The 23,203-nt window shown below is 42.7% G+C and overlaps 1 protein-coding gene across 3 annotated transcripts; it reads left to right on the top strand.

The window, feature by feature from the left end:
* Nucleotides 1-161: 161 nt before the first annotated feature.
* On the top strand, nucleotides 162-21,583 carry LOC124970130 (zinc finger protein 260-like). Of its 3 annotated transcripts, none has more exons than XM_047533233.1 (5): nucleotides 162-320; nucleotides 1,827-1,891; nucleotides 8,291-8,432; nucleotides 8,720-8,815; nucleotides 17,391-21,583. In XM_047533233.1, the coding sequence occupies exons 2-5, from the start codon at nucleotides 1,877-1,879 to the stop codon at nucleotides 20,123-20,125; spliced, it is 2,988 nt and encodes a 995-aa protein (XP_047389189.1). In that variant the 5' UTR covers nucleotides 162-320; nucleotides 1,827-1,876; the 3' UTR covers nucleotides 20,126-21,583. The 3 variants fall into 3 exon arrangements, with proteins under 3 accessions (XP_047389189.1, XP_047389190.1, XP_047389191.1); XM_047533234.1 differs by lacking the exon at nucleotides 162-320 and adding an exon at nucleotides 692-847; XM_047533235.1 differs by lacking the exon at nucleotides 162-320 and having other exon boundaries at nucleotides 1,879-1,891; nucleotides 8,291-8,395.
* The last annotated feature ends 1,620 nt before the right edge of the window (nucleotides 21,584-23,203 follow it).

The raw sequence follows: 23,203 nt of genomic DNA, 5'->3' as shown, positions 1-23,203 counted from the left end.
TGGGCGGAGCCTCCCGGGCCGCGCGCCGCGGGAGCGGGTCGGGCTCTGTGCGCAGGCGCTCGCTCCGCGGGGTCTCGGGCCTGGCTGGACGCGGTCGCGCGCGGGGCCGCGGGTGAGCGGGGGAGGCTGTGGGGTGGGCGCGGGTGGAGCGCGGGGTGGCAGCCCTCCCCAGCCCCGGCGCGGGCTCCGCATAGGGCCGTAGGAGGCCGGGCGCTGGCGCGGCGGGGGTCTCAGTCCGCGGCCGGTGCGGAGGCGGCGCGTTCCGAGTCCACGCGCTGGAAGTCGGCGGCCAGCGGCTGCATCTCTCGGCCGGCCGGCAGGTGAGGTGGAACAGGTGTCCGCGCCGCGCAGTGCGGGGCGGGAGTTGGCAGGTTGGAGCTGCGCCCTGGGCAGCCGGCATCCCTGCAAAGCGCTGGCGGCCGCGTCTTGGCTGTTGCATCTGCGGCGCTTCGGGCTTCCTCGGTCCGGGGTTGTTCTGCACGAGTCCTGCGCCTTCCCCGGCGCTGTTCCGTTGGATCTTCTGGCGGGTGGAACTGAGGCGCTTCTGCGCTGCCCAGGGCGTCGAGCCCTGGGACGGGGCCAGCCTGGCTTTGTCCCTCGCGGTCCCGCTTTGTGTGTGTGGACGCTGCGGCCTCAGGTTTCTGGAACTGTGTTCTTAAACGCACTTGGGACCCCGAGAAAGTTCCAGCGAAAGTGCGTTTGCGCCCTGGACTGTCCTGGACAAAGCACCTACTGCGATGAGGAGGGGGCTTCAGGGACAGTTATGACCGGGACCCCGGTCCCCCAAACCTCTGACCCGAGATCTGTCAGAGTTTCTGAGAAGAGGCCGAGGAGACCTAAAAAAGGGGTGAGGCTTGAGTGATTTCACCACTTTCCGAAGCCATTAAAGACTGTGAGTCATTTGGCAGACAGGAGGGAGCTGGGACTCAGTGGTGGCCAGGGCCGGATTGTGTGAGAAAGGCCACCTCATTCACTGGCAGGACGCTGAGGGGAAGCTTCTATCTTTAGCTTACCCTGAGCAACATTCCCTTCCCCCTCCCTTTATTCGCCTCTAATTCTTTACAGGAGCCAGGCAGCTGTTAACCACCATCACCATGTCTGGCACCAGAGATGTGGTGGGTTCAGTCTTTCATGACCTTATGGGGTCAGAGGAGGAGCAGCCCAGGGAGAGTTTGCCAGGCTATCGGATTTTCTCTATTTTAAAAGAAGGAAAGAAAGAAAGAAAGAAGAAAAAAAAAAGTGCGTGTGGGGGGGGGGGGCGGGAGACCTCAAATGGGAAATGACTTGTTTCGGATTAGTAACTCTTGAATAGAAATCTGAGTCCTCCAATGCTGTCCACACAATAAAATTGAAATATGTTGCAATTAAAAGAGCCTTTTGGGAACATACAGCCAAATGAGAACGGACAGTTTTTTAAAAAGATCTGTGCTTATAGCACCTAACTTTTTCCCCAAAGTATTATGTGGATTTGCTGATTCAAGGATTAACACTTTTTGTAGTAAAATTGTTTTACAAAACAGCCTTGAAGCCGTCCCCCCAACTGCATGTCAATTTCGATGTAGGTGTGGTAGGTCATCTTCTGAGATGCTGGCCTTTTTGCAGTCAGTTCTGTTTCAAATATACCTGAGAGGGGACATGCACGGATAAGCATTATAGGCTTAATTAAGCTTCATGAAATCTTATTGGAATGGCAAAGGAACCTGGGTTTGTTTCCCTGCTGTCCTTGTGCAGAGTCAAAGATTACAAAGGTGTGGGAGATTTTTAGGAGAATTTAGCAACTGCAGCCCTGACAGATCTCATTCTGTTCCTCTTTCCTCCTGTTCCAGGTTTGCCCTTTGAAGAACCGGTTTCTCAGTTCTTGGAGGAATATCAGAAAATGAACAAATCTCAGGTGAATTTCTTCCTATTTAGTCCCCATGAGATTTCATGGCTTTTATAAGTGTTTGTATATTATATTTTATAAGTGTTTGTATATTAATATGAACATTTTAAAAAACCACTTCAAGGTCAGATGAGTGAGTGGCCAATGATGAACAGGCAAGGCCCTGGTAGATCTCTGTAGGTCAGGATCCCAGAGTCATGGAAGTTCAGCATCGTCCTAATATACATATGATGTTCACCAGAGACCAACTGGTTACTCCTGGGACAGGAAGACTTTCTGGCTTTGAAGTGCTTAAAGGACTTCATGGAGTGGAGAACTTTGTAGTAAACCTGCCTGTTGCCTGTGATTGCTCTTTGCTGGAAGTGGAGGATAGAACTCAGGTCAGATTAGGGGCCAAAGCATTATGGATTCAGTAGAGAGCTTTCTGCAGGTCCTCTCCCCAGGCCACCTCCCCTGTGCCCATCGCGCACTTGTGGTTGGACTCAATACCTGGTTGACTTGATCTTGTTTGGGAGCAGACTCTTCTCTCTCTGATGGACACCCTGTTGGATCCGAGTAGCCACCCAGGAGCTTTGGGCTCTCCATTCCCATCTCTGAATGCTGTTTCGGTCTTCCAGGGTGGAGTTTGTATTAGGGTGTTCAGCATCCTTCCCCCAGTCTGAGTCATTTGAACACCCTTATTTGTGAGGCTCCTGTTCATATCTTTTGTCCATTTTCCTGATAGTGTGTATCAATTAATGGGAGTTCTCTATGTAATTCTAAGAGGTGTCCTTTTTCATATGCATGTGGATTGAATGTTCCCTCCTGAATTTGGGTTGAAATTTAATTGCCATTATAACAGTATTAAGAGGTGGGACCTTTAGGAGGTGATAAATCAGGCTGAGCTCATCCTTTCATCAGGAGCCGGCTGCTGTGATAATGAGGGAGTGGTTTGCTGATGAAGAGGATGGGTTTGGTGGGTTTTACTCTCTCTATTCACTTGTCCTTTTGCTGTGTTATGATGTATCAAGGAAGCCCTCACCCAACTACAGAATCATGAGCTGAATAAATCTCTGTTTTTCCCAAGTTACCCAGTCTCAGGGATTCTTACAGCATGAGAAAACAGACTAAGACACACAGTATTAGAGAAAATTCTTGACTCTTCACTTTCTTAATGTTGGCTTGATTAACAGAAGTCCTAATTTTAACCAGGTGTGACTTTTCCTTTAGAAGTAGTGCTTGTTTGCATCTTCTTTATGAAATAGCTTCCTACCCCAAGGTTCTAAAAGTATTTGTTTCTTCTGAAATCTTTATTGTTTTACCTTTCAAATTAAAGCTGAGATTGTTGCCTGCTTCTTAGTGTCTGGGGTAGTTTTCCATATTTCACTATTAAGTATGTTGGTTGTTTTATCAAATTAAGGCATTTTCTTTCTTTGTTAAGGTTTTTTTACGAATGCGTGTTTGGTTTTATCCAGTGCCTTTTCTTCCTTGTAGATTATGTGCTTTTTCCTTTATTCCGTAAGCTTAATTTCATTGATCACATTTCGGATATTAACCCAATCTTGCATTCATGGAACCAATCTAATGTGGTCATGATATTTCCCTTCTTATTGCTGGATTTGATTTACTAATATTTTGTTTAGGAGTCTCACATCTGTTCTTTAGTGAGTGGCCTATAATGTTCTTCTTCTTGTGTCCTTGCTAGGATTTGGTATCAAGGTTAGAAAGGACTCCCTGGTTTTCTGGATGAGTTTGTAGGTTATTGGTATTTATTCTTTAAATGTTTAGAAAAATGGCTGTATAAATTGTTTGACCTAGAATAGTCTTCATGGAATGGTTTTAAGTTATGAACTCAAGTTTTTAAGATGTAAGGATACTTGGTGTGTTGTTATGCTTTTAAATTATATTTCTCTAATAATAATGAGCATATTTTTATTGTATTTATTTGCCATCTGTACATCTTTGGTGAGTGTCTCTTCAAATATTTTACCCATTTTAAAAAACTAGCTTGTCTCATTGAGTTGTAAGTGTTTATGTGTTTGTGTTTTAGCTATGCTATCTTTTTATATGTATGTATGCAAATGTGTGTATATATATGTGTATGTATGCATATATATATATATATATTTTTTTTTTTTTTGGTATAGGGATTGAACCCAGAGATGCTTAACTAGGAATCCACATCCTCAGAGCTTTTTTATTTTGAGACAGGTCTCACTAAGTTACTTAGGGTCTTGCTAAATTTCTGAGGCTAGCCTTGAATTTGTGATTCTCCTGCTTTAGTCTCCCAAGTCACTGGGATTACAGGTATGCACCACCAAGCCCAGCTAGGTACATTTTTTGAAAATATTTCTCCTAGGTTGTGGCTTGCTGTTTCATCTTATCAGTATTTTTTAAAGTGCAAAATCTTTTAAATTTGATGGTATGCAGTTTGATACATTGTCTTGATTATTGATAGTCAGCATGTTCCCTCCCTTCTCCCATTATGTATTGAGAAATCTTCCCTAGAACCAAGGCCACCGAAGTTTCTCTCTGTTTTTGTCTAGCAGTTTTATGGTCTTTGTGTGTGTGTTAAGGTCTATGCTCCCCAGCCCTTTTTAATTTTTAGAGACAGGTTCTTGCTAAGTTGCCCAGGCCAGCATTGAACTTGTTATCCTCCTTCCTTAGCCTCCCAGGTGGCTGGGATTACTGGTGTGTGTCACCATGCCTGGCCTTTGGCTTTTATTTTTAGTCTTAAGGGCACAACACTGAACTTGTCATCTTTTCTGTGACAGCAGAGATACAGGTTTTTCATAAATGCCTTTCACCGGTTTGAGAAAGTTCCCTGCTTTTTTCTTACACCATTTGCTGAAGGGTTTGTTGTTTTGTTTTTGTTTTTTAATCAGCAGTCAGTGTTGAGTTTTGTCAGAATCTTTCTCTGCTTTGGGAGAATGATAGGATGCTTTAGTTTGGATGTCGAGTGTCCAAGTGTTAAAGGCTTTGTCTGCAGGGTGGTTCAGGAGGTGGTGGAATCTTCTGGAGGTGAGGCTTATGACAGGTCGCTAGGTCGCTGGAGGCATGCCCCAGGAGGTACGGTGGACCCAGCCAGGCCAGTCTTTCTTTCTTACTGGTTCCTACATGTAGCTTTGTTATACCCACATGCCGAATTGACCTCTGCCCCTCCTCCAGCTGGAGAGTTTCTCACATTCTCTTGAGGATGATGAAAATATGCTACTTTTGATTCGTGTTTGCCTTTTGTATATTTCCCCAGTCCTTTTAGCTTTTTTTCTTTGTTTTCATATTTAAAGTGGGTTTCTTGTGGACAGTTTATGGTTGGCTCTCGTGTTTTATTATTCTAATGATCGCTGCCCTTAACAGAGGTGCTTAAACCTTGAAGTTACTGTCAGTCGCAGGGTTGGTTTATAATTAGCAGTGGGTTCCTTGTCTGTCTCATCTGTTCTACTCCCCGTTTCCTTTTTGTTATTTCCTCATTTTGAGTTCAGCACACTTAGGGTTTTCTTTTGTCTCTACTATTGACATTTTAGGGATACCTCTTTATTTGGTAATTGCTCCAGGGATTGACATATGCCTATTTGATTTCTCACTCTCCCTTTAAACAGTACTATACTTTAATTTCCTCTTTCTTGTCGTCATATAATTGTCGTGCTGTCTTCAATTCCTAGAGTACATTGGTATTATTATTATTTACTTTGTGTTGCTAAATATCTTAAAAATCGAAAAATTTGGGCGGAACAGTCTTTTACATTTACACACATGTGTAGCCCTTCGGTCTGCATGTCTTTGTGAAGATCTGAATTTTCATCTGGCATCGTTTTCCTTCTGACTTCCTTCAACATTTCCCATTTTACAAGTCTGGTGGTGACAGATTCTCTCACTTTTTCTTATATGTAAAAGTGCTTATTTTGTCTTCTTTTTTGGCAAGATATTTTTTGCTTGATACTGAATTCTAGGTTGGGGGTTTTCGTTTTTGTTTTTTCTTCTTCTTGTCACATTTCTCTGTGCACAGGCAGTAGCATTTATTTTCTCTTCCTGCTTCTAAGTTTTCTGTCACTGATTTTCAGCAGTTTGATGATACCCTGTCTTAGGATAATTTTATTTTTGTGTGTTCTCTTCAGGGTTCTTTGAACTTCTTGGACCTGTGGATTTATGGTTTAATTTGGAAATTTTGGCTATAATTTCTTTAGCTACATTTCCCATGACCCCCCGTCCCGCCCCCATCTCTGGATCTTCATTGATCCCTGTGGTCTGTCTGATGATGTCCCGCAGGGTGACCATGCTCTGTCAGTTGATTTTCATTCTTGTTTTTCTTGTGTGCTTCATTTGGATTAGTTTCTGTTGCTGCATCTTTTGGTTTAACTGATCTTTTTGATATCTGATTTTCTGATCCCTTTTTTGTTTCAGCATTTGTGTGTGTGGGTCTTTTATACCTTTCATTTGTCTCCTCACACTCTTCATATTTCTCTCTCTACTGAACATATGGTAGACACCAGCTAGATATGGGTATTTACATTTATATTACTTAATTACAAGAAAAGAAAATGTAAAATTAAAGATTCATTTCCCACATTTCCCACATTTCAAGGGCTCAGTCACCACCCATAGCTGGTGCTAGTGACGGACACTTTCCCTACAGCAGAAAGTCCCGCCGGATGGCACTGCAGCTGGATCATTTCTGTGATTGCTTTTGTGGTCTGGCTGGCTCCTCACTGTCCCCAGCAGTCATACCTGCCTCCTAGGCAGAGCATAGGACACGTGGGAAGAAAACAATAGGTTGCTACAATTAACCAATAACTGGAAAAAAGAAGTAAATTCAGCTTATCACATGCATGGGCAGGATGTATGCTGTTTACTGTAATATAAATAAATTGGGGCTACTCAACATTTATTGCTTGGGTGGCAAAGTATTTTGGAGTGCGCTAAACTCTGCTGACGGGTCCAGTTTGATGTAGGACAAATGAGGCTGGATACCCAAGGAATTTTCAGGAGGCAGGTTTATTTAATCTGCAGTGGTCCAGAAGGGCTAATGCCTAAAATTCTCTGGACCCTGGGTCTGGAAATTCTTTTAGATTTATACTCAGAGAGGTGGTTACATGACAGTGGGTACACACAGTTACTTTTAGTCTGGTATTCTTAGGTCAGACAGAGATTTCACAAGTTTTTACCATGGAAAATAGAAACAGTAGCTTCTGCACAGCAACAAGCTCTCTAACTTCTGCACAGCAAGCTTTGCTTTTTTTTTTTTTTTTTTTTTTTGGTACTGGGGATTGAACTCAGGGGCGCTTGAACTCTGAGCCTGCAGATGTGTGTCCATGATACCATCTAGTTGCAACAGCAAAAGTGAGGTACCGAGCAACTCAGGGAGACCCTGTCTCTAAATAAAATACAAAATAGGGCTGGGGATGTGACTCAGTGGTCGAGTGCCCCTGAGTTCAATCTCCAGTACCAAAACAACAACAACAATAACAACAACAACAACAAAACAACCCCCCTGGCTTTTAGAAGAAAGAGGAAGCCTCACACCATAATGAGCTCTCTGCAGAAATCCCGCTGACATTCTTCGTAAAGTTCTTGTTGACTAGGAGGGAAGCTTATGTTACAATTATGGTGGGGGTCTTTTTGGTGGGGGTACCTGGTGTCTGCATCAAGATTACTCTCTGTGTACCCTGAGGACCCTCATGGCTCCTTATCCTCTCCCAACCTCAGATGCTCTCCTTTATCCTGCTCTGTGTTTTTATGCCTCCAACTTTGTTCATAATTGTGCTGTATTAGCGATGATATCCATACCTAGAAACCCAGCCTTATGATAAGAAATAGGACCATATTTTCTACCACCATTTGACACTGATTATTTTTTGTATTGGGGTTCTACCCTTGAGCTACATCTATAGTTCCCCCCCGACACACTTTATTTTGAGACAGTCTTGCTGAGTTGCCCACATTGGCCTCCAACTAGTGATCCTCCTGCCTCAGTCTCCCAAGTATCTGGGATCAAAGGTGTATACCACTGTGCCCAGCATCAACATTGATTGTAAAGGATTCTAGCTTAGCTCTTGTAATTCCTTGGTACAAGTTAAATGTTCATACATATGATATGACTCCTTGCTAAAATTTAAGCTCCTTAAAGGCAGGAGGAAAGAAAGGATTTATTTAACTTAATATTCCTGGGAAGTTAGAAGAGTTTCAGACACATGGTGGGAACTTGATTTTTTTCTGTTTGAATTACTAAGTTACTACACTGACTGGGTATTTCTGTCATGCTATCTCTTATCACACAGAGCAAAACAGAATAAGATATGGAATTAGCAACCTACATAATTTAAGATAAACTCTTAAATTATTTAAGATAAATTCTCAAAGTAAATGTGCTAAGAATTATTTTGCACATATCTCTTTCATGTGGCTCAATACTGATCACGTTGGATTGACCAGGAAGGTGCTGTCCAAGGATCTGTGTCATTCCAGGATGTGACTGTGAACTTCAGCCGGGACGAGTGGCTGTGCCTGAACAGGACTCAGAGGACCCTGTACCGGGAGGTGATGCTGGAGAACTATAGCCACCTGGTCTCTGTGGGTGAGGAGTTTCCCTGTGCAGTGCCCAGGAGCACATGTGTGTTTCTTTAATTTGTAGCTGCCAAAACATAAGGGATACATGGAGTTTGGTGATATTTTTGTGTCTGTTTCTGGGGTCAAAGATGATGTTTCCTTTAATCATGGAAAGAATGTTCGTGTTCTTACTTCCCCAATGAAAGTTCCAATAGGCACTTTCTGAGGGACTTCCAAAGCTGCACCCTCCTGTTCTTGAAGGGCTGCCCTGTCCAAGCGGCTCTCAGACGTCCTACCTCTATCTCTCATTCACAGGATGCTGCTTCACCAAACCAGACGTGATCCTCAGGTTGGAGCAAGGAGAAGATCCATGGACATTAGAGGAAGAGTTCCCAGGCCAGGCTTATCCAAGTGAGTTATTACCAGGCAAGAAAAGAAGCCAGTGGGAGTCAGGTTCCAGGGGTTGGAACCTGTGAATTGTGTTGCAGTACCTTCTAGATAAAGACCTCAGGCCCTTGGAAGTAACTGAACTGCAGGCCACAATGACCCAGTTAACCTGGCGAACTCTTCCATCTGTCACTCATAAATACGTATGCTTTCCCTACACAAGGAGCATTAACCATTCTGATACCTACAATCTAAACCCTGCCTGCTGCATCTGACACCTTCTTTCTTAGCTTCTCTAGTATTCATTTCCCCTCCATTTTCACAAATGCTTTTCTATGTACTCCCCACTTCCAGGCATTAATTAATTAGTTAATTAATCAAAGCATTCATTCTGCAGATATTCATTGAAGACCCACTCTGTGCCCTTGGTGTTTGTGGCATTGGGGACATGGTGGTGAATACAGTATCCCTGAGCTTGTAGACCATACAAGCTAGCAGGAGGACATAGGTATGACTAAACAGATGTAGGTGTCAAGCAGTGACCTGACAATGAATGACCTTGAAGCAGGTGGCAGGAGACAGTGGCTAGAGAATGCCATCACCCAGACCAGCTGTTGAGCAGACTGGCAGGGGAAGTAAGGAAGCAAGTCTCCAGACTCTGGGGGCTGCAGGCAGAAGGAGCAGCAGGGCCCAGGCTCTGGGGCAGGAGTTGGCTTGCTGTGTGTGAATGCAGCAGGGAGACAGCACGTATGTGGCAGGGCAGTATCAGAGAGAGTGGTGGTGGGAGGGACCAGAGGTGGCCAAAGGCCCAGGCTCACCAGCCTAGTCCAAACACTGACACCAAAGACAAATAAAACACCTTGAAGGCAGCCGGAGAAAAATGACACTTTACAGGTAGGAAAAGAATGGTTTTAATGGCGGTAGATTTTTAATCAGAAGCCACAGACACAGAAGACAGTGAAATAACATCTTTATAGTGCAAAACAAAAAGAACTGTCAACCTAGGATCGAGATCAGTGAAGTATATTTCAAGAATGATGGAAATGAGGGAAAACTAAGAAAAATAGTCCCTAGTCATCCTAAAAATTCTAAAATTGCAGGATGAAGGGAATTGATACTACAGGGAAATTTGAAATGAAATGAAGGAAAAGCAATGGTGTAATAAGTATCTGTGTAAATATAAATGACAATTGTTCTTGTACGTTCTTTAATATATTTATGACTGTTGGACTGGGGATGTGGCTTAGTGGTAGAGTGCTTGCCTAGCATGTGCCAGGTCCTGGTTTCAACCCCTAGCACGACAAAAAGAGGGAAGTTTAGTACTTGACAATAAAAACCATATCACTGCACAGTGAGATCATCGATGTTGAACGTCTGTAGATGTATCTGATCACAACAGAGTGGGGTGCACAGGGATCTGTATGTTGTAAGGTTTATACACTTTACTTGCTGTGGTGAAATATTAACTCAGAGTAGACTAAGTGGTTGGGTGTGTGTGGTCATCCCTACAACAACCTTTCAACAAATAAAAAGAAATGTGACCTGGAAGCCAATAGAAAAATTAAAGTGGAACACTAAGAAGTATTCAGTAAATCCAGTGGAAATAGGAACTCAGAATGGCTTTGCGCTTTAAAAAGTTTGTCGTAGAAAGAAAGGAGATGCATCAGAGATCCTGGGTTGCCCTTGAACTTTGAAGTGCTTGGCATCTGGTCCTTCAGAATTACCCCTGATCTGTGTCATTTTTATTTATGTGAAAATGTCAGAACATTAGCATACGCAATCAGTAGCAAATTAAATGATAGTGTGCTACCTATTAAAACATTCTGAAAGAAAAATTTTCTCTATGGATGCTCAAAAGGTATTAACATTTTTTTTAACTAGGGATTGAACCCAGGTGTGCTTAACCACTGAGCCATATCCCCACATCCCCAGCCCTTTTATTTTTACTAATTTTTTATTTTTTTGAGTCAGAGTCTCACTAAGTTGCTTAGGACCTCAGTAATTTGCTGAGGCTGGCTTTGTATTTGTGATCCTCCTGTCTCAGCCTCCTGAGTCACTGGGATTATAGGCATGTGCCACTGTGCCTGGCTTAACATCCTTTTTTAATTGAAAATAAACAGTAAAATTGGGCTAGCTGAAAAAACTGTCTCATCCAAACACATTAATACCTAATGAGGAATTGTAGGCATATTAAGTAATAGCAATAAAGGTGTCCATGATTACTACCATTATTTAATACTGTTTTGAATGAATCAGAAAATAAATTCATGAAACAAAGTTATTGGCATAAAAATTTAAAAGGAAGAGACAAAATTGTTATTTGCAGACAATGTGATTGTATATCTGCTTCACCTGGATGGAAAACATCCAGTCAGAAGATAAGAAAAATGAATTAATTTTATTTAAAATAGCAACAAAAATAGAAAATAAAAAGACTAGGAACAAACATATTAACATATGTGTCACATGCACCCTTATTTATATAGATATGTAGATATACAGACATGTATGTAAAATATTAAAATACTATTTGTCAATATAATAGACTAACAATTATTCTGTATTCTTGGCGAGGAAGCCACTAAGGGAAGGGTAGGCAGACTCAGGAACCAAAGATGTCAGTTCTCTTAGAGTAATCTACATACACACCAGTAACCCACCTCCCATTAAGTTACCCCAGACATACTGACTGGTGCTCAGGGAACCAGTCATCCAGTGCCCTGTGAAGGCAGTTAGTGACTGATAAGCCCTGGAGAGAGGGAGTCTTTTCTGGTTTTTTTGTTTGTTTGTTTGTTTTTTGCTTTTGGTACCAGGGGTTGAATCCAGGGGCATTCAAACATTGAACCACATCCCCAGCCCGTTTTTTAAATTTGTTCTAATTAGTTATACAAGACAATAGAATGCATTTGACACAACATACATAATTGGAGAATAACTTCTCATTCATCATGATGTAGAGTTACCCAGGTTGTATAATCATATATGCACATAGGGTACTAATGTCCAATTCATTCTACTATCATTCCTACCTGCATACTCCCTTCCCTCCCTTCACTCCTCTCTGTCTAATCCAAAGTACCTCTATTCTTCCCTAGCCAGCCCCCCTTATTGTGAATTAGCGTCTACATATTGAAGAAAACACTCAGACTTTGGTTTTTTGGTTTATTTTGCTTAGCATAATATTCTCTAGCTATATCCATGTACTGGCAAATGCCATAATTTCATTCTTCTTTAAGGCTGAGTCATATTCCGTTGTGTATATATACCATATTTCTTTATCCATTCATCTGTTGAAGGGTACCTAGGTTGGTTCCATTGTTTAGCTATTGTGAATTGACCCATCCCCTTTTTTAATTTTTAATTTTCAGACAGGATCTTGCTAAGTTGCTGAGGCTAGGGAAAGCCAATAACAGGAGCAGGGATGGATCAGTCTGAGCTCTGGGGCCCTGACCTAGCTTTGAACTTTCGATCCTCTTCCCTCAGCCTCGCAAGCTGCTGGGATTACAGGCATATGTTATTTGTTTTGTTTTGGTGGTATCTCTTTAAGTTATAGCAGTATGAATGTATTTTTCAAAAAAAAAATCTTTAAAAAGGTAAAGGAGGGGTATCAGCTGTGTTACATGATATGGAGAGATTAGGATGAAGACTGAGAATTAAATGTTGAATGTGGTGGTACCGTTCATCTTAAGAGAAGTTCCTAAGGGGTGGTTTGGTGGTGGTTTTAGTTAGCTTTTTTGCTGCTGTGACTAAAGGATCCGACCAGAACAACTGTAGAGGAGGTAAGTTTATTTGGGGGCTCGTAGTTCAGAGGTCTTGGTCCATAGAAGGCCAGCTCCATTCCTCAGGACTTGAGGTGAGGCTAAACATCATGGCGGGAGACTGTGGCAGAGGGAAGCAGTGCACATGGTGATCAGGAGGCAGAGAGAGAGACTCCACTCCCCAGATACAAATGTATACCCAAAGCCACGCCCGATTCCCCACCTCCTCCAGCCACACCCCACCACTTCAGTTACCACTCAGATAATCACTATCAGAGGATTAAATCACTAATTGAATTAAGACTCTTACAACTCCATCATTTCTCCTCTGAACCTTCTTGCATTATCTCACACGTGAGCTTTTGGGGGACCCCTCACATCCAAACACACTTGCCGTGTGTGAATTCAAGCAAGACGACGATCTCCACTCCCAGCTGGATGGTAAACCAGACCCCCTGTAGGGCCTCGTCCATGCAGTAAGATTAGAACTTGGTAAATGATGATAACACATGGCTGATTGTCTAAAACGTAAGGGACATCTGTAATGCTCAAGAGACAAACAGAAATCTAGGAGAGAGCGAAAGCCAGAGAATATTCACTTAGCAGAAAACGGACACAAGACTGAGGTGCCAGAAGGCATTTGCAGGTTCTCATCATCTGGGGCCCAGGTCAGCGAGTCTTCCAGATGAGGACGGCACCAGTCTCAGACTAATCCATCCCTGCTTGTTATTGGCTTCCCTGGCCTCCAGCAGCTAGGAACAGATGTTCTCTCAAGGACAGGAGACCCCAGGACGCCCAGGTGAAGGGTACCAGAAGGAAGCTCACAACAGCAAACTAGTGGACCCCAAGGAAGAAAGAAGTCATTGTGGGAACCAGTAGAATACAGAGAATCAAAATTTGAAGGACTTCAGATTTTAGAATTATAAGAAAAAAATATTAAAATTAGTAAGGAAGAACAAAGTTCAAAATAACCAAAGCATTTCTGAAGGCTCAGAAGAACTAGGCCACCCTGGGGGTAGTAATGGCCCTCTCATCTGCCAACGCTTGTTACCCTGGTTTATAGCAATGGTCATCACTATGGACGTTGTGACCTTGGAGCAAGAAAAGATTTCCCAAACAGCAGACAAAAAAACAGTTGTGTGTGTGTGTGTGTGTGTGTTTTAACTTTTTATGCAGTTTAATATTTTATACACTTAAATAGTGCAAAAAAAAATTAAGGCAGATTGCCAAGCAGTCTTTTTTTAATTTTTAATTTTAATTTTTATTATTATTTTTTATTGTAGACAAATGGGATACATGTTGTTTCTCTGTTTGTACATTGAGTAAAGGCATACCATTTGTGTAATCATAAATTTACCTAGGGTAATGTTGTTTGATTCATTGTTATTTTTTCCCTTCCCCCCACCCCTCCCACCCCTCTTTTCCCTCTACACAGTCCTCCTTTCCTCCATTCTTGCCTCCCCATCCCCCATTATGTGTCATCATCTGCTTATCAGTGAGATCATTCGTCCTTTGGTTTTTTGAGATTGGCTTATCTCACTTAGCATGATATTCTCCAATTCCATCCATTTGCCTGCAAATGCCATAATTTTATCATTCTTTATGGCGGAGTAATATTCCATGGTATATATATACCACAGTTTCTTTATCCATTCATCAACTGAAGGGCATCTAGGTTGGTTCCACAATCTGGCTATGGTGAATTGAGCAGCAATGAACATTGATGTGGCTGTATCTCTGTAGTATGCTGATTTTAAGTCCTTTGGGTATAGGCCAAGGAGTGGGATAGCTGGGTCAAATGGTGGTTCCATTCCAAGCTTTCTGAGGAATCTCCTTACTGCTTTCCAGAGTGGCTGCACTAGTTTGCAACCCCACCAGCAATGTATGAGTGTACCTTTTTCCCCACATCATTGCCAACACCTATTATTGCTTTTGTTCTTGATAATCGCCATTCTAATTGGGGTGAGATGGAATCTTAGTTTTGATTTGCATTTCTCTTATTACTAGAGATGTTGAACATTTTTCCATATGTTTGTTGATTGCTTGTAGATCTTCTGTGAAGTGTCTGTTCATTTCCTTAGTCCATTTGTTGATTGGTTTATTTGCATTCTTGGTGTAGAGTTTTTTGAGTTCTTTATAGATTCTGGAGATTAGCGCTCTATCTGAAGTATGAGTGGCAAAGATTTTCTCCCACTCTGTAGGCTCTCTCTTCACGTTGTGCCAAGCAGTCTTGATCACATGATCACTCCCCTGGAAGAGGCTTCCGCTGTCTCTTCAGGACATTTTCCCCAGGGCCTCCCCTGTCCCGAGGTTTCAGCAATCTGCTTTACCAGACGCTTGGAGAACTGCCGCCTCTACCTCCTGGTCTCATCTGCACTTCTTTCTCAGTTTTATCTGAGCTGATTCAGTCCTTCATTATCAAAATGGCAAAAACTAACCTTCACATCATCTCCAAGTTGGCTTTTCCCATTTCTTGTTCCACTTAATGAGGCTCTTCTGCTGTGTCTGACAACCATGAGAATCATCCAGCCATCATACTGATCTCTGTAGTTCTTCATGTTTTAATTTTCCTGTGAAAATCAAAACTTTCTGGTGACCTTACACAAAACCAGAACCTTATTCTCTTGTGCCCTTTGTGTCCACGGGTCCCCTACCTGCAGGTTCAACCAACTGTGGATCAAAAATATGTGGAAAAAATGTGCCTGTGCTGAACACATTTTTTCTTGTTGGTATTCCCTAAACAATATAGCATAACAGCTATTTATATAGCATGTGCATTGTGTTAGGTATTTTAAGAAATATAGAGATAATTTAAAGTGTGTAGGAGGATGTGTGTAGGTTATGTACAAATACTATGTCATGTTACATAAGGGACTTGAGCATCAGCAGATTTTGGCATGTGCTGGGAGTCCTGGAACCCACCCTCCTCTGACACAGAGGGACAGCTATATATATTAAGTATAAACCAATCCTTTTTGTCACAAGGTTACTATAAACCTAGTGTTGCTCTCTTATTAAGACGCCTCTTCTTTTTTTTCGGGGCAGGGGGGCACTGGAGACTTAACCCAGGAACACTTAATCACTGAGCCACATCCCCAGTGAGGTCTTGCTAAGTTGCTGAGGCTGGTCTTGAATTTTCAATTCTCTTGTCTCAGCCTCCCACGTTGCTGGGATCACACCAGGCCCAGCTCCAGACACCTCTTCCTCACACAAACACCGTACCAGTCTGTTAATTTTTGTTATTGTTTTTGCTCAAAAATTCATGGTAAGTTCCATGTGACCTGGCCCCCTAAGTACTACTTGTGCTTCTTCCCAACATCCTCTCCTCTTCGTCTTGAGGTTTACCAGTCCGGTTCTGTGATGTTCCAGGTGTTACTTTTATACATGATTTACGTTTGTGCTAAAGTTTTTACTTTTTTTTTTTTTTTTTTGGTACCAGGGATTGAACCCAGGGTGCTTAATCACTGAACCACATCTCCAGCCCTTTTTTATATTGTATTTAGAGACAGGGTCTCACTGAGTCACTTAGGGCCTCATTAAGTTGCTGAGGCTGGCTTTGAACTCAAGATCCTCCTGCCTTTGCCTCCCAAGCTGCTGGAATTACAGGTGTGCACCACCACACCCTGCTTTGTTTTGAAATGCTTCTTAATTACTCTAGTCAACATCAATCTCCCCTTAACAGAGTTCCCTTTTTTGTTGTTATTTTTTTGGTGACTGAGCTTCAAGAAACTCAAACTCGATCATATCCCATGACACCTGAGAGCTTATGGCTATTACCTGAGGCTTTAGTTACTACTGGAAGGGTCTCCTTTTTATCATTCTTTTCGTGTGTAATATATAATCAGTATGTTCCTCTGATACATTAATAGATAAGCTTATTTAGAAAGTATTTCCTGAGTACGTAGGTCTACATCACACTCCTCTAGATTCTGATTCACAGAATAAAAATACAGGTTGGTATCATCCATAGCCCTATACCCTAGGTTTTGAATTAAAGTTTCCAGTAACTCTGTTGCACCTTGCTTGTTGAGGACCACTGGTCAGGTATCTACTCAGAGCAGTTCAAAGGTAACTGGAGACACAGTAACACCAGCTAGGAGCATACATTAGAATTCAGAGAAGTAAACAAAATTGTATGAAATATCTTGATTGTTTATCAATTGCTATTAGGATAAAGTTAATGCCTTCCAAAGTTGTATTAAAGAAAAGTGTACATAGTGACTACTTCCAAACTTTTAATAAAATGGAGTTTAAGAGGCCTCATTTGAAAAAAGGTAAGAGGCAGACAGACGTGCATTTTCTGGAGGTTATGTGAGTTTTAGTGGTGCAAAAGCTAAAAAGCAGGTACTGAGTGTAAAATTTTGTATCAGACTTAAGGCTTGTGTTAGGGAATGAATATTTAGGAGATACTGGTTTTGGATTTTTGTAAGTTGCTTACATAAATGTTGTTCATCAGTTGACCCCTGGACAGTGGGCTCTGTGGATATGTTTTACCCCTCAGCTAAGCCTTCCTGAGGGGCTTCTCCTACACACCCTTCTCTATGGGTTTCTCTGTTGTGCTCAGCCCTCAGTTCACTGTTTTATTTCTCCTCTTTTCAGCTGTGGCGATCATATTTTCAAAATAGCAAATAGATGTATGTTCATTGCTAGTTTTCCTCACACTTTTCCACTATAGCAAGTGTTTCTTTTTTCTTTTTTTTCCTTACCCAAGGAGAAATATAAGCATGGGATTTCATCCCAGGAACCTGGGGCCTGAAAATAGGGATTCAGTGATGTAACAACTCACTTATGGGGGCAGGTGTTAACGTTTTTAATGTACACTTAACTTTTCTCATTTCTAGAAGTCCAGAAGCTAAGTGATCTGGTAAAGAGAAGCCAGAGACACCAAGACGAACACTCGTGTTGTGCGTCCCTCCTACACAACACACTGACTGAGAAGAGAGAGAACGTTTCTGGAAAAACACGTAATCTGGACATAAACCTGGTTTCTTCAAGAAAAACACCCCATGAAAATGACTCAGGTGGAGTGAGTGTGAAACAAATTTCAGAATCAAGTGTTACTGATAAAAATGATTCAAGTAGGAACTCCAGTGCACTTAACACACACGGGACGTCGCCTCTTGACTGTGAGCAAGAAAACACTCAGACTGGGAAGAAGTCCGATGAGTGTAACCAGGGTGGGGAATCTCTAAGTGGTAATGAGGATCTTACTGAGCAACAGGAAGTTCAAGCGTTGGGACCACCTTGGGAAGATGATGATAGTGGAAAAGCCTCTCCTGAGCAGGCAGCCACCACCTCCCTCCAGACGGCACAGGCAGGAGAGAAGCCCTGTAACCACGAGGAGCCCAGAGGAAGTACCAGTGCCATGTCAGTCCCCGATGTCCCTCAGGAACATCAGACAAGGACAGATTGCCCTGAAGTTAACGAGTGTGAGAAGGCAGTGGTCTGTGAGCACCAGAAAGTTAACATGGAGGAGAAAACCCAGGAAGCCAGTGAAAATGAGGAGATCAGCAAGGAGCCCCGTCTCACTCAAGCTCCTGGAGCTTACACAGGGGAGAACACCTTTGAATGCAGTCGCTGCAGAACATCTTTTTGCCAGGAGTCCCAACTCACTGACCATCAGAGGACCCATACACAAGGGGAACCTCGTAAAGGTAGTAAACATGGGAAAACATTCCAGAAGTCACAACTCACTGACTCAAAGAGAACTAACCGAAGAGAGAAACGCCGTGAGTATAAAGCACGTGGAAAAGCCCCTGTGAAGTCCCCTCTCAGGGACCAGCAGAGGACACAGCCAGCAAAGAAGCTCTATGTATGTGATGACTGTGGGAAACCCTTCCGTTACTGCTCAGCCCTCAGAGTCCATCAGCGGATCCATACGGGGGAGAAGCCCTACAAGTGCCCTGAGTGTGGGAAGTCCTTCTATGCCAAGTCCAACTTCACTCATCACCAGAGAACCCACACAGGGGAGAAACCCTTTGAATGCCAGGAATGCGGGAAGTCCTTCTCTGTGAAGTCAAACCTCACTAAACACCAGAAGACACATAGGGGGGAGAAGCCTTTCAAATGTAGCGAATGCGAGAAAACCTTCTTCCAGAAGTCGCAATTTGCTGACCATCAGAGAACCCACACAGGGGAGAAACCCTACAAATGCACTGAGTGTGGGAAATCTTTTTACTATAAGTCAGCCCTAAACGTACATCAGGGGAAGCACAGAGAAGAGAAACCCTACAAATGTACTGAATGTGGGAAATCCTTCTGCTATAAGTCAGCCCTGATTATACATCAGGTGACTCACACAGGGAAGAAACCCTATGACTGTAGTGAGTGTGGGAAAACCTTCTGTGTGAAGTCAAATCTCACTAAACACCAGAAAATTCACACAGGGGAGAAACCCTATACATGTAATGAGTGTGGCAAATCTTTCTCTATGAATTCAATCCTCGTTGTGCACCAGCGAACTCACACAGGGGAGAAACCCTACAAATGCAACGAATGTGAGAAGTCCTTTTACAAAAAGTCAGCTCTTACTAAACATCAGAGAACTCACACTGGGGAGAAACCACACGAATGTCCTGAATGTGGGAAGTCTTTTCATATGAAATCCACCCTTATTATTCACCAGAGAACTCACACTGGAGAGAAACCCTACAAATGTAATGAATGTGAAAAGTCTTTCTATGTGAAGTCTCACCTTAATATCCATCAGAGAAACCACACAGGGAAGAAACCCCATGTGTGTGGTGAGTGTGGGAAAGCCTTTTCTATGAAGTCGAACCTCACTGATCATCAGAGGACGCATTCAGAGGAGAGACCTTACAAATGTAACGACTGTCAGAAAACCTTTCGCCACAAGTCAACCCTAACTGTACACAAGAGAACTCATACAGGTGAGAAACCCTACAAATGTAATGACTGTGGGAAATCCTTCTATATGAAGTCAGCCCTCAGTCAACATCAGAGAATACACACAGGCGAGAAGCCCTACGATTGTAAACAGTGCGGGAAGGCCTTCTTCCAGAAATCACACCTCACTAAACATCATCGCACACACACAGGGGAGAAGCCCTATGAATGCATGGAATGTGGGAAGACCTTCTTCCAGAAGTCACACCTCATCGAACACCAGCGAACACACACTGGGGAGAAACCCCACGAGTGTAGTGAATGTGGGAAATCCTTCTGCTATAAGTCAGCCCTAACCATCCATCAGAGAACTCACACAGAGGAGAAACCCTACAAATGTAGTGACTGTGACAAGTCTTTCTGCATGAAATCACACCTCACTGTACATCAGAGAACTCACTCGGGGAAACATCCCTTTGAATGTTATGAATGTGGGAAGTCTTTTTATGTGAAGTCAAACCTCATCAACCACCAGCGGACTCACACCGGGGAGAAGCCTTATATATGCAGTACGTGTGGGAAATCCTTCTATATGAAGTCGGCCCTCACAGTTCATCAACGGGGACACACCGGGGAGAAGCCCTATGAATGTAATAAATGTGGGAAAGCCTTCTGCAAGAAGTCGGCTCTCACTAGTCATCAGGTGGTTCACAGGAGAGCGACACCCTGAACTGCAACCAATGCGCAGTATCCTCCTGCGTGGGGTCAGGCTTCGTCACACCAGGAGGACTTGCAGGAGGAGACGCGAATGTAACCACACGGCAGCCCTCACACACGGCAGCCCTCACGTGTAACTTCAGTCTTCAGCATGAGGGGGAGGGGCTGGATGGCTCTCTGTGAGTGAAATGAATATGGGAAGACTGTGTGTCCTGTCTTAATTATATGTCAGAGGACTCCAACGGCAGAGAGCCCTGAGACCATCCTGTGTACATTGTATCCACCAACATGTCAAGTGCACATTGCAGAGAAAGCACAGAGGAAGCAACCAAAGTACAAAGGCATTTATGGTCATAGCTTTACTGCACCTCAGGTAATTGATGTGGGTGTGAAACTGGGTATTTTATGTGCATGTAAGCTTCAAAAAAAATCAAGCTAAATTGAAAAAGTAGATAGGAAAAAACACTGAGGGAACATCTATTCATTCAGGTGATGGGGCACTCTTCACGCTTCTGGAAATGTAATGCTGGAAGTCGTGTTTCAGACTTGGTTCCAAATTTTGAAAATATGATGTAAGGTGTGTCTAATCTTTGGCTGACACAGGTTTTTGAAAAACCCAAGCTGATGCAGCAAGCTGTCTCTGTAGATATTTGAAGAGGACTTGAGGTGGGCAGGGCTTCTGAATGTCAGTAGGTAGCCTGCTCATGTTGTGTACCTTTGGTTTTCATGGCGAAACTCAAGGCAGTTGCCGGTGGGAAATGTCGCCCCCTAGCTTAATAACTGTTATGACAGACTTCCCACACTGAGGCCACCAAAGTTTCTTTGTATCTTAACAGTACATTACACATCAAGTGACATTTGACAAATTTGAAGTACTGTACTACAGCATATTATTAAGTGAGGAAAGCAAAGTATAAGAAACTTTATGTAGCACATTATCTTTTGTGTAAGAATTGAGGGGACACGTGTGTGTGTGTGCATGTGTACCTTTTTATGAAGTTTTGACTTTTGAATGTGGTTATTTACATATGTGAAAGGAAATAAAAGCAGGTTTTAAAATCGAAAATAAAGAGAATACTCAAGGTGATTTCACATTGCTAAACCAACCACACAGAAATATCAGAGACTTTTGAACACAGTATCATAACTGTACTTCCTTAATTGGGACATTTTGCAGGAACAAGAAGGGTCAAAGAACATGATAAATGTCACTCATTAATTTCCATGTTAATAATATTGGTGCTGTTCTTAACCTATTTTGTGTATGTTTTAGGACAAAGCAAAAAGGAACCAAAAATTTCTAGTTGCTGATTTTTGTTCTGTTTTACTGGACTGATTCTTATTGTGCTAAGGATTATGTTTTTATTGCTTTTGCTTTACAATGGTTTTGTACATATTGAAGAGCAAGTCCCTCTGCTCTGTTTTTAAAAAATAAAAAATCCAGTTCTTCAGGTAAAACTAACTCCCTATAGCAATAAATATGACTTGAATTTTTTTTTTTTTTTTTTTTTTTTTTTTTTGGCGGTACTGGGGATCAAACTCAGGGCCTTGTGCTTGCGAGGCAAGCAATGACTTGAAATTTTTTAAAAATATATTTATTTCCACATCTTCTAGATCTGTTCATTGAGCGTTACCACTGTAGTGATCAGCTGATTCTGTGCCTGGCATTGCCTCCAAGGAAAAGGGAACTCTGTGGAGGAATAGCTGGTGGCTTGGGATCCTGAGGCAGCCACGGTGAGCCTGGGGCCACCTGGGTGAGAAACCGAGGAAGTGGTCACAGGTTGAAGGGGTGATGAAGGAATACAGCTCCTAAGCTCGGAGGGGCTCCACTGGCCATATTAGAGGTAATTTGATGATCAAGAAGAATGACTATAACTAAACAGGTTTAATAAACAAAAATCCGAGTCAACAGTAATCTTCACACTGAAGAGGGGCCAAAATAACTTATGAGCGAACACAGGCAGAATGAATGGTAGAATGTTCACACCTGCTGGCTAGCATCCCCTAGTGCATCTAGGAAGAGATGACGGAGCTCAGGGCTGGTGGTGGAGGCTGGTGAGCCGACGGAAGACCTCTCTCACTGCTGGTGCAGAGTGATCAGGAGGGAAGAGCTCAATGACTCAGCTTTGACAAAATCTAAGCTTTGAGGAAATCTAAGCCTATGGAGTTAAGATTCTTTGTTTACTTGGAGCTATAAGATATCCTAACTTTGAAGAGGGATGCCTTTTAAAAATGTGATTCGGGCTGAAGTGTAACTCAGTGGTAGAGCGTGTGCTTAGCATGCATGAGGTCTGGGTTCAGTCCCCAGTTATCATTCCCCCAGCTACGTAATTCACGAGTGTTATATTGGCAATCTGGGGAGAAAATTATTTCAGCAGCAGTTTTCTGTTCTATAAATGTCCATGTCATGAGGAGATATTTCTTGTTTGAAAAAAATATAGTGCAGAGAATTTCCTTTGGGAACTAGTTACATATGAAGTGTTCTCTATATACAAAACAGTACTTTAAAAAATAAATTACTCATTGACCTTTTCCCTAGAGTCTTGCTATGTTGCCCAGGCTGGTCTTGAACTCCTGAACTCAGACATCCTCCTGCCTCAGTCTTTCCAGTAGCTGAGCCTACAGTCATGTGCCCCAGGCCCAGCCTCCTTTTTCCATTTTTAAGATAAGCTCTGGCTTGATTTAAGGATCTAGTCTTTTCCCAGTGAATTGTTAGTTTTCCTCATGCCACTTAATGAATCCATCTTTTTGGTTTCTGATTTGAATTACTGCCTATCCTGTACTAAAGTGCGGAGCCCCCAGGGCTGGCCTGTGTGCCCTGGACACCAGTCACCACCCCACCATGTGGTCCAGCTTGGTTTCTCGGGGAGGGTCAGTGCAGGTTCTTGCGAGGGGTTTGTGAGGAGAGATGATTGCAGAAGATGATTGCAGAGCTGTATTTTCTTTGCTTTGACCCTGGGTTTTCTTTGCAGGGTTTCTTTTTTTTTTTTTTTTTTTTTTTCAGGGTTGCTTTATTTTTTATTTTTGACAAGGTCTCTAAGTTGCTGAGGCTGGTCTCCAACTTAAGATCTTCCTGCCCCAGCCTCCTGAG

The sequence above is a fragment of the Sciurus carolinensis genome, chromosome 18 (genome assembly GCF_902686445.1).
Source record: "Sciurus carolinensis chromosome 18, mSciCar1.2, whole genome shotgun sequence".
NCBI classification, from domain to species: domain Eukaryota; kingdom Metazoa; phylum Chordata; class Mammalia; order Rodentia; family Sciuridae; genus Sciurus; species Sciurus carolinensis.
The sequence above is the reverse complement of the archived record's forward strand: the minus strand, read 5'-3'. Positions and strand labels throughout refer to the sequence as shown.

What these genes read in the sequence shown, in the direction of transcription:
- LOC124970130 (XM_047533233.1), top strand. An exon ending in TAGCCACCTGGTCTCTGTGG is followed by an intron (nt 8,433 to 8,719) that starts GTGAGGAGTTTC and finishes TCTCATTCACAG; the next exon opens with GATGCTGCTTCACCAAACCA. An exon ending in CCCAGGCCAGGCTTATCCAA is followed by an intron (nt 8,816 to 17,390) that starts GTGAGTTATTAC and finishes TCTCATTTCTAG; the next exon opens with AAGTCCAGAAGCTAAGTGAT.